Source organism: Macrosteles quadrilineatus, unplaced genomic scaffold, assembly GCF_028750875.1.
Source record: "Macrosteles quadrilineatus isolate MER2022 unplaced genomic scaffold, UCM_ALF_1.0 Scaffold_2__2_contigs__length_208266976, whole genome shotgun sequence".
NCBI classification, from domain to species: domain Eukaryota; kingdom Metazoa; phylum Arthropoda; class Insecta; order Hemiptera; family Cicadellidae; genus Macrosteles; species Macrosteles quadrilineatus.
Window position 1 is genome coordinate 6559566 of NW_026542595.1, and position 15723 is coordinate 6575288.

A 15723-nucleotide genomic window follows, 5' to 3' on the forward strand; every position below is an offset into this window, starting at 1 on the left:
TAACCAGGGTAAAAAAAAACATGACAACTTGAAACAAATAATTTATAAATAAAAATACTTTTTAAAAATGCCACGTTTTTAAACGCACTAAAAAGTATGAAATAATTTATAAAATTTTGAGAGAATAAATACTTGTTGGATTTAAAACGAAAAACGAGGGGCGCATGCTGATTTACAATTAACTTCACCTATTGAACTATTATGATCTATTGCATGCGCCCCACGTTTTTCGTTTTAAATCTTACAAGTATTTATTCTCTCAAAATTGAATAAATTATTTCATACTTTTTAGTACGTTTAAAAAAGTGCATTTTTAAAAAATATTTTTATTTATAAATTATTATCTAGTTTTTAATCTTTAATGTGTAAATATGTTAAATCTATTTTATATAGCCTAACTAAAACTCAAAACCTTATTATCTGTAATAAGATGTTTTATCTTTACTTTGAAATGATTGTTTTATATTTTTAGAATATCTCGGGAGCAGAACCTGTACCTCTTAACCTCTGCTCTTCTAACTGTCAAATTTAAGTATTTACCTAACCCGCCATGTTAAACTTCTCTATCCCAAGCGTGATGTATATAACTACGTTACTTCTCGAGTGATGTAAAGTTGAAAAAAAAACTGACTCGGTGATGTAATGAAACCCATTTAAATAACATTGAGTGCTCAACTTAAAAAATATACCTCTACGCAGCCAACGACGTTCAACGCTAGAAATCAGCTGTGCGCTTGAATTTTATTGTTATGTTTTGAAGTATTTTCCTAACCTTGCTTTTGTTTGTAAAAGAACGTTACTGTTAGAAGATGAGTGAAATGGATAATGAAAAATATTGTTCGTAACCTCCTGTATATTGTCGGGTCAGGTAAAATCTTGTACGTTTCACGTTACGCAAGAGCGTGTTTACATCACTTCGGTAAATTATGCAACTCGCTTCCGCTCGTTGCACAACATTCACCTGCGTGATGTAAAATAGCTATTTACATTACAAGTGTAGTAAGAGCGTTTTTACATCACGCAGGTGAAAGTTGTGCAACGAGCAAAGCGAGTTGCATAATTTACCTAAGTGATGTAAACACGCTCTTGCGTAACGTGTAACGTACAAGATTTTACCTGACCCTACAATATACAGGAGGTTACGAACAATATTTTTCATTACCCATTTCACTCATCTTATAACAGTAAGGTTCATTTACAAACAAAAGCTAGGTTAGGAAAATTCTTCAAAACATAACAATAAAATTCAAGCACACAGCTGATTTCTAGCGTTAAACGTCGTTGGCTCCATAGAGTTATATTTTTTAAGTTATCCACTCAATGTTATTTAAATGGGTTTCATTACATCACCGAGTGAGTTTTTTGATACTTTACATCACTCGAGAAGTAAGGAAGTTGTATACATCACGCTTTGGATAGGGAAGTTTAACATGGCGGGTTAGGTAAACGCTCTTACTACACTTGTAAGGTAAATAGCTATTACAGCTGACTTAAATTAATTTATATGTTTACATTCTTTTAAAATGTAAACATGGAAAATTTGGTAGCCAAAGGGGCGTAGCCCAAGGAAAATATGAAAATTAAATGATATAATATTGCATTGTCATCCATTTGTGAGCTATGTTTCAAGTTTCAAGTCTCTAGCTCATCTGGAACTTCGTTTAAAATTGATATCAAAATTTGTAGGAAAGCGAGCTAATAAAAACAAGCCCATGGGACGTAGACCAAAGGAAATATGAAAATTAAATGATATAATATTGCATTGTCTTCAATTTGTGAGCTATGTTTCAAGTTTCAAGTATCTAGCTCGTCGGGAAGTTAGTATAAAATTGATTTCAAAATTTGTACCGGACAAAAAAGCGAGCTAATAAAAACGTTTTAATAAAATGAGACGTGACATTTGCCGGTGGTCCCTACGTAGTCACGACTCACTTCGTGGTGGAAAGTAAAGTTATTAGTTTCCTGGAAGATACTGCCAAGTTACTTTATCATTCAGAAATTATGTTTGCCCAAACAATCCAATATGAATTCTCTCTTTAATATTTCACGTTTATGTATATATATATATTTTTATAAACAAGAATCTTAAGAATTCAGTGTAACTAATTTTATATAAAACGATAAAATAAAATAACTACTGTATTTTTACTTGTTGATCATCAAATCATATTCCGAGCGCTAACAGGGAAGGAAAACGTCACTCCTCCACAAGTCCCAACTACATAATTGGCACTTTACCCATTCTGGCCCAGTAACCATGTAATTTTGAATCCGAGAAAAAAATTGTAACCAATTTCCATATTCCAACAGTTACTTGTGTAACTAGGGGGCGAAGTGGCACATTGCTGCACACAGTTGTTATTTATCTAAAAAATGTTGACGATTAATAGATTTTCTGAATTAACAATATGCAAATTAAACAAGCTGCGAAGAAATAAAGAAATTCGCATTTTATTTTTATAGACTACTAGCAGAGTACCGTCCTTCGTACGGGGCTGGCATATAAGTATAAAATGCTTATTGCAGTTATACTCAACTCAAGCTTTGCATTTACAATGGTGGAGGACACATTTTGATAAAATTTGCTTGTTTAAATTTACAGTATACTGTGGTATGACTGTACACATCTACCATAGCCATAATATTCCAGAACTTCACCTAAACAATAAAGCAAAGTAAATTGTTAAAAGTTCACAAAATATCAAAAACTATTCATGAAATTAAAAACATAAACAATAGTAACCAATCCTAATTTGACAGTTATCATTGCATGTCACAGTATTTTGTTGCTGCTTAGTTAAAATTAGCTGTTTTCATAAATGCAAAAAGGATTATAGTGCTGCACCCTGTTGGTAAATCTTATAACTTTTAATGCTTTTGCGTATCATAGAACCAACTTTTTTAGTTGAAACAGCTGACTAAATTCCTTAATTCCCTTTAAATATGAATACTCATAAGGTTAACATGGGAAACTACAGAGCCACTGGGGCGGAGCCCGAAAGGACTTTTGAAATAAGAATATGCCTATATGTTAATCGGGAATGTGAGCTACCATCATGCCAAATTTCAGCCCAATCCGTCCAGTAGTTTATGCGTGATTGAACTTCAAACAAACATACAAACAAAAAAACAAACAATCAGACAATCAAACACACAAATATTCACATTTATAATATTAGTAAGATAGTAAGATCATAATACAACGGCCCGATAAATCAAAATAGAGTAATAGTAAAACTTTAAAAGAGAATAAGACTCTCTTGTCAACTATTGTGTTCTGTTAAGACGTAGTTGGTATAGTGATTTAAACTATACAGTATAACTAAAACTAAACTGCATGAAAATGTATAAAACTAAATATTAATGAAACTTGAACTAAAATATAATGTTAATATTTATCGAAAAGATAAATATATAGATGCAGTACATTTTGATTACCGTAATAGACAGTGTGGGTAGGCTACAGTGTGGGATATGCCTACAGTTCAGCTTACCAATTGACTACCAAGCAAATATTGTCCTACGGTGCCAATACCGCAACTGACGAGGTGACGTTGTACCTAGGATTGGTTTACACTAAACACCCACACACACGCACATGCACGTTGAGTCAACTAGTTTCACAGCTGTTATCCTGAATCATATCACACAAACAACCGGCATTTTCGTTATATACGTTTTTGGTGAATAATTGGTGAATTCTTAGAATTGAGTTGCAGTACATTTGATTGCTCTGAGAATACTGTATACTTTGGACTGAGATTTTTCACTCACAGTGATAATCGTGAAATAATAGATGGGGCAAAAAAACACATCATAGTGTTTCATAGAATCTCATTTTTCCAACATTATTTTACTGTAATTGGTAAAATCTTATATAACGGATAATAGTACCTGTGTCACATGTATTAACTCATCATTAGGCTACACATTTGTGCAGTTGTCACCTGTTCAACATTGATTACATATAGTCAATGTGTGTAGTTATCAACTTGTACGATTCATTAACTTGTACAAAGTTCATTAAAATTATACGGAGAGGTTATGAAATTTGATCCCTAAAAGCGTTTGCATAATAAGGAGTTCGTGATTTAATATGCAAGACAGTATAAGGGTTTTCGTTAATCTTGAAAGTATAGTTTTGAATCAAGTTTTTTTACTTTCCATTAAAATAGTTGCGAGTGATGTCAGAAATCTGATATTGACACGAATAGGCTATTCAACTATCCATCAGCTAATCCTTGTTCAATTCTTGTTAACCAACTTATAAAATATTTTTATTAATTCAGTCTTTTAACAACTAACTTAATTTAAACTCAGAATTCTTCCTGCAAAGTTATTCCATCGTTCCATACTAAAATTTATTTTGATGCCAATCAATACACTACAAATTTACAAGATTACATTTATACATATAACTAATTACACTTCTCCTACGTATTTTTCAAGTATACGCCTATTATATGCGTATGAAACACTCTAGTCATCAGCAACCAGCAACAAGCTATATCAGCTACCAGCAACAAGCTATATCAGCTACTAGCTCAATGCTAGTATAGTAAATTTATTTACTATACTAGTTTTTAATTTTTGACTAAAATGCCTGTAACTAGATCTTCAGAACTTCTGGATATTATTGACGGTCTTTTTTATATTGAAGATGATGTAATTGAACTTGTATCTAAGTTTTACAGTGAGTTACGTTGCACCTCGGCCACATTTGGTGTGGATTCGATTGAAAAACTTGTCCCGCATGTGTCCAAACTTTTATCAAAACTTAATGACATTAGTAAGGAAAACAAAGAACTTGTCCAAGACCTAAATATTCTTCGTGAAGAAGTGTCTACTATCGAAAATAAGTTTTCTGGACTAAATAATAGTATCAAAGAAAAAGCACAAGAGTACAATGAGCTTGAAGATGACTGTAGCGAGAAAATTTCACGTTTGACAGAACAGTTAAAGAAAGTAAAGGAGGAAAACCGACAAATCAAGGCGAGTCGCAACCAATTAGAAGAGATTGATGTCGAGAGGCTTAAACTAGAGCACGAGGAGAAGGTGGAAGCGCTGTATGCTGAGCGTAGATGTCTGCTGACGACCATCGAGGTGCTGGAGGCTGACTTGCAGGCTCTGCGGTCTGAGGTGAGGACGATGTCGGCGCGAGAGAAGGAGAGCCAAGCTGCCGCCGATCTCTATACCGAACTGTCCCTAGCTGCCATAGACACTGTCGAGTCACATCCAACAACTACCTCTACTATTGACCCTCCAACAGTAATACCTTCATCCACCCCCACGAGGCCTCAGTGTTCGAATGACAGTAACAAGAAGCTCAAGAGGGTACTGCTTATAGGCGACTCACATCTTCGTCATGCCAGTAAGAAATGTGTTGACCGAGGTGCAATCTTAGAGTGTTGGCCTGGTGCAAAAATTGGACACATCAAGGAAAAATTGTTGACCTTTGTAAACTTAGACTTAAGCGTAGTTTATATTCATGTAGGATGTAACAACCTTAGGAGAGGCTACAGGGGAGGTCCAGGGTACAATGGAGGGCACGGAAAGCGAGAAGTCCTTCACAGCATGGCGGATCTGTTGTATACTGCCAAGACAAATTTTCAAAATTCTAAAATTGTTTTGAACAGCGTCCTAATTAGGCAAGACATTGGCTATAGAGCTCTCCACGACTTCAACTATCAGTTGGAGCTAATGTGCAATAACTTTGACGTTGAATTCGTGGAAGTTAATACTTGTGTTGGCAGGAGAGACCTCGCCCGAGACGGTACTCATTTGAACCGTAGAGGCACCTCACGACTCGGATCACTGATTTTAGAAGTGGCTTCGCGGTATCTGGATCAGCCAGCTCCGCAGTCTCTCTCGCATGACCATGGTAGAGTCGCGTCTGTTGCTCCTGCTCCTGCTCCTGGTGAGGTGACTGGGGTCGAGGCTGTTGGCGGTCATCATGGTGGTTCCAGCCAACATGGAGACCCGCCCTCGCCGAGGCTTTCGGGAAACTTGCTAGGAGGGGGGGCACCAGAGAACTCAAAGTCGCTCATTTAAACATGCGCTCTCTGAATACGGGGTTTTCAGAGATGTGCTCACTGGTGCGTGACTTTGACTTCGATGTTTTTGGAGTGTCAGAGACGTGGCTGTGCCCTGGAACACCATCAGAAGACTTCTCTATGCCTGGGTATCAGTTGTTGCGAGCTGATCGTAACACAAATGTAGAATGTGAAGAAGATCAAGGAGGTGGGGGTGTTGCCATCTATATCAAAGATGGTATACACTTTGAAAGTCACAGCTTTGAAGATAGTTTGAGTCCTGGCATAGAGGCACTTTGTATCATTTTGAAAATGAGTGGTGAGAGACTCGGGCTATGTGTGGCCTATCGACCGCCCAATGTGAGGCAGTCTTGCCTTGCTTCCTTGTTTCACTCTTTGTTTGTGGATCTTGCAGTCGAAGTGAACAATGTCATTTGTTTAGGGGACTTGAACGTTGATCTCATGTCGAAAAATAGTAACGAATATCAATATTACAGCCGACTCTTGAAAGAAGCATGTGCTGTACAACTAATTAATGAGCCAACGAGAGTAACAGCAACTTCAGCCACCTTGTTAGACCATATCATTGTGGACAGGTTGACTGAAGTCAAGAGGACCGGCATAGTGGATGCTTCGAGTATAACAGATCACAGAGGCATTAAGATAACAGATCATAAGTTAATTTATTGCATACTATGTACAAGTAGGAACAAACCTGAAGCCAAGTTAATAAAATATAGAGATTATAGAAATTTCGACATTAATCAAGTTGTAACTGAGATTGCCGCAATGGACTGGAACAGTATTAGGAACGAACAGGAAATAGATATTGTGGAAACATTGATTACGTCTAATATTAGAAAGATATTTGATGACAATGCACCAATAGTGTGCAAAAAAATTACAAAGAGGAAGGCTCCTTGGCGTAATGAAAATATTAAACGGTTGACAAAAGAGAAAAATAGACTGCGAAATCGTTATTGGAAAGATAGATGTGATGAGAATTGGGAAAGGTATAAGGGCGTTAGAAATAGGTTAAATAATATGATCTGGAGTGCGAAAAAGACATATTTTTCTGATAAACTATCGTCCTCAAAAGACCCAAAAGAATTTTGGACGTGCCTCAAAAGGAATGATATAATTGGCTCTAAGAGTAACTCAAGCATTCCACATGATCTGCAAGCTAATGAGATTAACGAATATTTTGTAAACATGGGAGCTGAGACCGATATTGATAAACAGCTTTGGGAATATTTTATGGATAATAAACGAGATGGCATTATAAATACCTTCAATTTTCAATATGTCAGTGAAAAAGAGGTTATGGATGTAATGAATGAGATCAAATCTAAAGCAGTGGGTAGCGATGAAATTTCAATTGAAATGATTAAAACTGTCAGTCCGTATGCGATAAAATCAATTACCCATCTGATAAATCTATCACTAGACAAGGGACAATTTCCTAAGTCCTGGAAAATTAGTATTATCCGACCATTACCCAAACTTACAGCCCCAAGAAAAGTCGAAGACCTAAGGCCAATCTCAATATTACCAGCTATGTCAAAGATATTAGAGAAGATAGCTATTCGCCAAATAGTCAGCTACATAAACACACAAAATATATTACCCAAACTTCAGTCTGGATTTAGACCTAACCATAGCACGTGTACAGCCCTGACGAACTTATTTAGTGATATGATTGACGCCAAAGACAAGGGTAAATATAGTTCTCTAGTTATGCTGGACTATTCAAAGGCATTTGATTCAATGAACCATGAGATGCTATTGGCCAAAATGAAATATTATGGCTTTGACGAAAATATTTTGAAATGGATAAGGTCATACTTAGACTCCAGGCTGCAAGTGACGCAGTTAGAGAGTGAAACATCAACCCCGCTTGTCAAAACCCAAGGAATTCCCCAAGGCAGCTGTCTTGGGCCTGTTCTGTTCAATTTGTACACGGCAGACCTTCCTAGCTGTGTGCAACATTGTACAGTTCATTTGTATGCCGATGACTCACAGCTGCACTTGTCTTATGAGCCATCCCAGATTAGAGCTTCACTCGATCTCATTAACTCTGATCTGAGAAAAATCCTTTTGTGGTCAGAAGCAAATGGGTTGAAACTCAATACTGGCAAGTGTACTGTGATGCATACGGCGCCACAAGACTTGGTGCAGTCCCTCAGCGAGAGAGGAGTGAGTGTTGTGCTCAACGGGGAATCTTTGACTTTGTGTGACAAGTCAAAGACTCTTGGCGTTGTGCTTGATAGCAGCCTCACCTTCTCTGACCATGTCACACATGCTTCGCAGCGCGCGTTAGGAAGGCTGAGAGGGCTGTACAGGTTTAGAAGTCTGCTGCCAGAATCTGCGAAGCTGCGCCTCATGCAGTCACTAGTCCTGTCGGTGTTTACATATTGTCTCCCTGCTTATGGAAACAGCATCTCTGGAGTAGACATGACCCGAATGCAGAAACTGCAAAATTCAGCTATTCGCTTCATTTTTTGCCTCAAAAAATTTGAACATGTCTCTCCCTATAGAGCTGTAGCGGGGATGACAACAGTAGACACTGTTTGCAGGATCATGACGTGCTGCATGGTGCACAAGGCTCTTGTCTTACAGGAGCCACAGTACCTTCTTGAGAGGCTCTCTTTCCGGGAGGAGGTCTCTCAGCGCAGTACCCGCCATGGTGGTCTCCAGCTTCACTTTCCAAGAGTGAGGCTTGAGTTTGGGAGACGAAGCTTCTCGTACTTCGGTCCAAAACTGTACAACGACCTCCCCTCTGGCCTCAAAAAGTATTCTTTATCATCATTTAGAGTTAAGATCAAAGAATTGTGCACTGATGGTTAATTATTGTTACTCATATTGTCTTGTTTCTGTTTTGTTATTGCTCTATTTATTTGTTGTTAGTTTTATATTGTTTTTGACGAAAGTTGTTCTGAGAAGCAGTATTTGTACTGAGAAACGCTTAATAAATAAAGGCATTTTTATTTATTTTATTTATTTAATGCACGTAGCGTGTTTAGTAAAGCAAAGTTTACGGCGCATTTGGTATTCCTCAGCAAGCTACGGTTTTCAAACAATACCATCACACTGACCAAGCGAACACCTTAGGATTTCCTCAGCACGGCGAAACTTAAGCTTTTCTCAGCATGATACTTCAAAGATTAAAATATGGTGGAAGTGAGGAGAGTAGAGTTAGAAGTAAACAGAGTAAACTAATGTATGCAGGAGAGAAGTGCGGTACACACCGGTGTCAAGAGTTTACTGTCGTCGAGAGAAAAGTGTTTATGTGGCAAGACTCACAAGGAACCTGGAAACATCGTTACTACAGAAAGAAAACACCAAGCCAAACAAATATGATAATCGTAAATTATGTATTACCTGTTTACATAATCATTTGTTGGGATGTAGTTATTGAGATTTACGTAGAATGCGTGCAATAATACTTTCAATTCGCTGTTCAGCCTTAAAGAATAATATCTGTCAGTCCCTGTTGCCAGTGAACTAATAACATGACAGTCTAAATTATTTGTTTGGTATCCGCCAATCAATGGGCTCAAAATAACAGCAGTTCAATTAATAAGTAGAATGAGTAATTATCTTTAGCACTAGCTAATTGTTTGGTCATTATCATCTAACAATTATTAGATAATACTTATAGTTCTTTCTTAAGAAGATAGGAAAGAAGTATAGACCAACATTTCGCTCTATTCTACTGTCATCCCCTACTCGAAATTAGTTGATAATGCTTACTCATGGTTTTTTTCGACTGTCCATTCGGTGTATAGTCAATGCCATTAGTAAAATGAAAGAAAATAACCTACTTTTGTATTTTATTTCTACTTTTGTAAATAAGGTTAAAATTCCAAATCACGTTGAAGTTTTTAAAAATTAATTCCACAACAGAGTGTTCGTCTTTTTTCACCATATATACAATTCAGCTTGATTAAAAACTGTAACACATGTTAAAACACAGATTATAAATAGATTTATTTGTATTATTTTATGAGCTAGACAAATACTTGGCTTAAAATACCTACTTTGTATGTTCGCCATTTCATTGAAAAGTATTAAAATATTACGTATAAAGTAAATATATAAAATTAAAATGTTGTTGAATAAAATACTAGCTAATTATACTAGTTTGACTTTTACAGTTTTGTTGTTTCAACTCGTTCAAATAAAACTGGCCCGGGTTTGGCTACACAACAAAAGGAAATGCTCCTGGCCGCGAATGATTAGAAGATCAGCAATGTTTTCAGATAATCCTCGCAATCCTGAAACTCTTTGCTTACCTTTGTCAAATATATTTTTACATAAGATCTTTAATTCTACAATAATGTATACTAGTGAACCTGTGCGGCTCAATGCCCCGCAAAATAACATATGAATTTAGAAAACAAATTCATCGTACTCGACGTCGAAAATTAAATACGGTAATAATAACGCCTTAAAAGGGAAGCAGTCCAGTCATTTTCTAGCTGTGTGTGTATTATATTTAGTAAATTAATAAGTGTTCAAGTTCAAGTATGTTATAGAAAGCGAGCAAGGTTGTAAGGCAGTTATTTTTTAAAGATTTTTAAAACAAATTTAACAAAACATTTTATCATATCAAACCAATAGGCCTATGTAGCATATTTTGAGGGTCATAAAAATGCTGCTTGAAGAAAATACACTTTTAATAATAAACACTAAAAAAACAATATTTTTATCACAAAATCACTTCCATGAATACTACGATTTTAGCCTTAAAGTTACCTTCAGGAAGATTACCCTGGTCAGAGTTTTCCGTAACGAATATGCGTATCCTATTAAAAGATGTAGCCTTACTTAATACAACGTATAATATAGTTGCTCTAGACTGAAATTGGTCCGGGTAAGAACAGCGCTGCAAATGCCAAAGGTAACAGAAATTAGCATCTTTCCATTTTAAAAGGTAAGTTTGTTTCAGACGGTTAATTTTTATCCTCGAAATCAAAATATGTCCCCACTCACTTGTTCCAGTTAAGACTTTACATTCTATTAAGTTGTTAACCATTCTGATCACATGAAGCCTTGTGTCATTAATGAGGCCCTTTTTTATGTATCAATATTCCTCATCAATAACCACCACTGCCCCCTTTTATTAGTCTAATCTGTGTCTTGGCAATCCACTGACCTCTATATTTAAACACTCAGTTGGATTTTCTAGATGGGTGTCTCCGCCTTCGTCTGTTTTCAAGGACCCACTCTTCTTGGTATACTGACAATTAATTACCTGACTTGTCAAGTTCATGTAGTAATTCATTATACTGTTAGTCTATAAAGAAAATTAGATAAAAGTTACTTGGCTTGGTGCTTTCATAACTGCAAACTCAAAATACACCCACAAGTAAAAAAGAATCAATATATCGGTTAAAAAAATATGTTTGTGTAATAACATTATTCACATGAAGTAGATGATTTGTTTGATTTGTTGATCAGCTGTTTAGTTTCAAATGAATTAATAATGTCAAAGATTTGTGATTTGAATACATAAATTATTATAGTAAAGTTTTCTAAATCATGGTAACTTATTCTCCACTAAATTTTACTATTCCCAGCATTAAAATAAAGTAGTAAGATCCATTATGGGTAAACTTTAAGGTACACAATCCTTGATTGAAATGTAGTAGGTATACATTAAGAGTCATAATACCTAGAAATTATTATGTAGTAGACTTTGACTATTTTTAAGTAACAAACATATGTTTCTGTAAATAAAAATTATCTCCCATGTTATCCTTAAGGATAAATACGAAACTTTAAAGGGCTCCAGGGCCTCAATCTCTCATTATTTCCCTAAAATGAAAGTTTCCTGCACAACTTCACGTTACCCTCTTTCCAATGACACCAAAAACATGTCAATCGGTTCAGTAGTTTCGGAGGAGTAATTGTCACAAAAAACCTGCTTGCGTATTAAATAAGTATAGATGTAATATTGGTACTGTAATATACAGTGGTTTTTGTTCAGCAACAAAAAACAAGTAGGCCTACTGTGAGGCACTGTATGACGATGAAACAAGCTTACAAGGTTTGTTTATCCAGTTTAATTTTCTTCATTGCCGATCAGCTGATATGCATTGTTGCATAAATATCCATGAGGCTTATTGTTGTTGGGAGGGGAATTTATTTTAAAGACGGTTCAACATGGCATTTTTTAGGCCTATGTGCTGAAATCACACCTGGAAACTTAAGATCAAACCTTTTTTGGTTAAAAATAATAATAATACAAAAATAGAGTATTTTAATTTAACATTAAGTTTTTAAATAAAGGGACCAACGGTAATAGATAATTCGTCGTCGTCGTCGTCAGATCTTCATAATTTAGAGTTTATATTATTTATTATAAATTATAGTCATTTAGACTTTAAGCATTGCTTGGAAAAAATAAGTATTAACTGCTCACTACGCTAACTCGGTGTCTGTAATATAGTTAAAGCAAACAGGGAAAGTTCATTTTGTAGGGCTGCAGATAAGGATTTATTTAGTAGGCACCTTGTTTTGTCCAGCCTTGTTTTGGAAACCTGTTATTAGTTTTAGTGACGTCAATAGTTAGTTGCTTAGATACATTTGATAAAATACACCATGCATGTTATGATAGCTCTTGCTATTAAATAATACACCAGTAAGGATAGCAAAAAAGCAAATAGATAAGAATTAAATGGTTTGCAAATAGTTTGTTTGATTAACCGTAAAGATAGTCTGCATTAACAATACTCAAAATTAAAGCACTGGTCAGTTAAAGTTAAAATATAACGCTATATAATGCTAACGAAATATGTATACGAATGAAATATGAATATGTAACAAAATGTATCAAACAAGCTAATTGAATTACTATTCAAATCTTACTCAGAGTCACATCACTCTTGAGTCCCATCAGAGATCTTATGGTGACTCAAGAGAGTATTGAGGGGAAAAGTATCTAAAAAAGCAAAAGGTCTTTTAACAACATAAACGTATACAAGGTGCTGTCCCAGCGTAAAAGAAATTAGGTTGATATTGCAAAAGCGTTTACCAAATATTTTTGTAAATTTGTCCCTCAGTTAAAGCAATACTTTGTGGATGATATTTTTATGGAAGATGTAAGTGAGAATAAGTGAGGTGTAGTTTGTTTTACTTTTAGATATGAGGAGGCGGTTGTTACTATTAAAATACCTACTTTGTATGGTCGCCATTTAATTGAACGGTGTTAAAAAAATATTTACAGTATTAAACGTATGAAAAAAAGTTTAGTGTAGGTATTGATGGAATAAGTATTTTTGTAACTAAGGAAAACTTGGATTTGCCACTCTCCTGTTTCATTTACACATGGTTTTTTCCTGATAGGCTTAAAGTAGCCACTGTTGTCCCCATTTACAGGTCAGGTGATCCCTCTGAAGTCGTTTTATACTGTTCAATCACAGAAAATAGAATAAACCTTTGAATCCCTCATTAAATAAAAAATATTTGAATATTTGATTAATAGGGGTAGAAAAACAAAAATGTGTGGTTAAATTTTAAATCACCAAACGTCAGCCGTGTTATTATTGACAGGACCTTGTCTCTGTGACAGTATTTGAATTTGTTGTAAGGTAATGGCGTATTTCCTCCCCAGTAAAAACGGTAACATTTGCAATTATTGGAGGAAATTGAATTAAAATAGTGATTGCAAAATTTACTGTTAACAGTAATGTATTTAACGATATTCAACACATTTAGCAATAGTATTAAAATGGGCTATTACTGCACAACGAATATTAACAGTTCCACGACAAAATACAGAACTCGTGAAACAATTATTACATTTTGAGTCTTTCTCAGAATAGTAGTAAAACAACTTTAACCTCTTTCTAGAGAATTTCTGCTGAGCCTCAAAATGTAAAGATGAATTTAATAAAAGTACATTTTTTATCTAACTTTAGCGAATTTCCCATATAGGGAATAAGCTATTACCGTAGTACTCATGGTAAGACCTGGACCCGGGACCGATTTACTTTTTCGTTTTGAGGTTCCTAGAGACCAAAAACACCATCCGTTTAAATTCATATATATATATATATTTATATATATATATATATTTATATATACATATATATATATTTATATATGTGTCCGTTAGCGCGATAACTCGAACAAAAATGATCCGATTTTGATGAAATTTGGTACAAACGTGTAATCCTACGTTTATTCGAACGAGTTCGCGATCCAGCATAATCGGACCATGGGAACGGGGGTTTATGGGGGGTTTTATGGGGTAAAAATGGGTTTTTCCCATTTTTGACCCTAAAAACAAAACATTTTACAATTTCTTCCTAAACCGTTTTGTAGAGCTTAAAAAAGAAATAATTTAGTATATTGAAGCGCTGTTGTACGCCTAATGGTCACGGAGAAAATTCAAAAATAGTGTAATTTAAAATTCCCATGTCATTCTTATGGAGAAAATGAAAATCGTTGTAGTTTACTTGTTTATGGATATATATTGATAAAATTTGGCAAATTTATTTATTTCATCCTATACTATTGACGTATAGTCAAACAACACTTTTTACCTTCCCCGTAGCAGCAAACCTAAGCACTCGTTAAATATAATGTTATTTAAATAGGGAATAAATATGTCTTATTTATGGAAATATTTTAGTAAAAATGTAATCAGACAAGTTGAAATTCGCTTAGTCTGCAGGTTTGCTGCGGCGGGGGTATTATACTCTTGTGATCGGTTGACACAAGTTTCATATTCTTTTGGTCGATTTAAAGATTTAAAATATAAATACATCAAATGTATTGCATATTAAACCGCTCATTTTTACATGACTGACATTTATTATACTTATTATAAGTTAATAATAATGTAGCCTATAATAAATCAAATCACACAAAAATATTTTTTATTAATGTATACTATAATAACAATAAAATATTTTCATTTTTCGATTAAATATATTTTAAAACCATGTATATACTGTTTTATAGAATATAATAAGCTGTTAGGCCTAGTTTTATATTAGATAACATTTAAATTTTGAATATATACGCCAACTAAAAAGCTGTACAAAAACTAAAAATTGTAAAAATCCAAGTTGAACTGGCGTAACCCTTTAGTAAATACAGAAGTATTTTTTTTTAAATTATTAAATTATAATAAGTAAAATAAAGAAGCATCTATTAGACAGTACAGATCTAAGAATAAATATAGTGGTAAAAGCAGTTATTCTATAAAGATAAATGATTCAAAATCCCTAAATTTTTACATTTGTTTATAAATAACCAACTACACTGGTGAATTGGGCTGTAACATAGGCTATGTATCTCAACCAGGGCTGGTTTCAAACGTTAATTAAATCCATCGCTTTTCCTGTGTCGAAGTAGCAATGCTTTTCTGTTTTTTAAATGTCAGTCATATAAACTCCATTCGTAAAAATACATGAGCCATTTTATTTAAGTTTTAAATTCACAGCTGTAGAAAAAATATAATTTATTTGTACTTCTAATATGCACTTTACACAAGAAAAATGTTTGTTTACATCATGTAATTTTTTAATGTTTATCGTACAGTTAAATTTTATCGTAAAATTTAAATGTAATTGTATAAGAAACCTTTGTCGCTTGGGAAAGGGCAATTCCTAAATGACTCATAATCTTTCCTCAGTATGCATTTGAAGTTGCTGAGGTAATAAGTTTCTATCAAATC

The 15723-nt window shown here is 34.5% G+C and overlaps 1 protein-coding gene across 1 annotated transcript; it reads left to right on the plus strand.

Moving 5' to 3' along the window:
• Nucleotides 1-6053: 6053 nt before the first annotated feature.
• LOC128987476 (uncharacterized) lies at nucleotides 6054-8879 on the plus strand. The gene is made up of 2 exons (XM_054408337.1): nucleotides 6054-6669; nucleotides 7705-8879. The coding sequence occupies exons 1-2, from the start codon at nucleotides 6054-6056 to the stop codon at nucleotides 8877-8879; spliced, it is 1791 nt and encodes a 596-aa protein (XP_054264312.1).
• Nucleotides 8880-15723: the final 6844 nt, after the last annotated feature.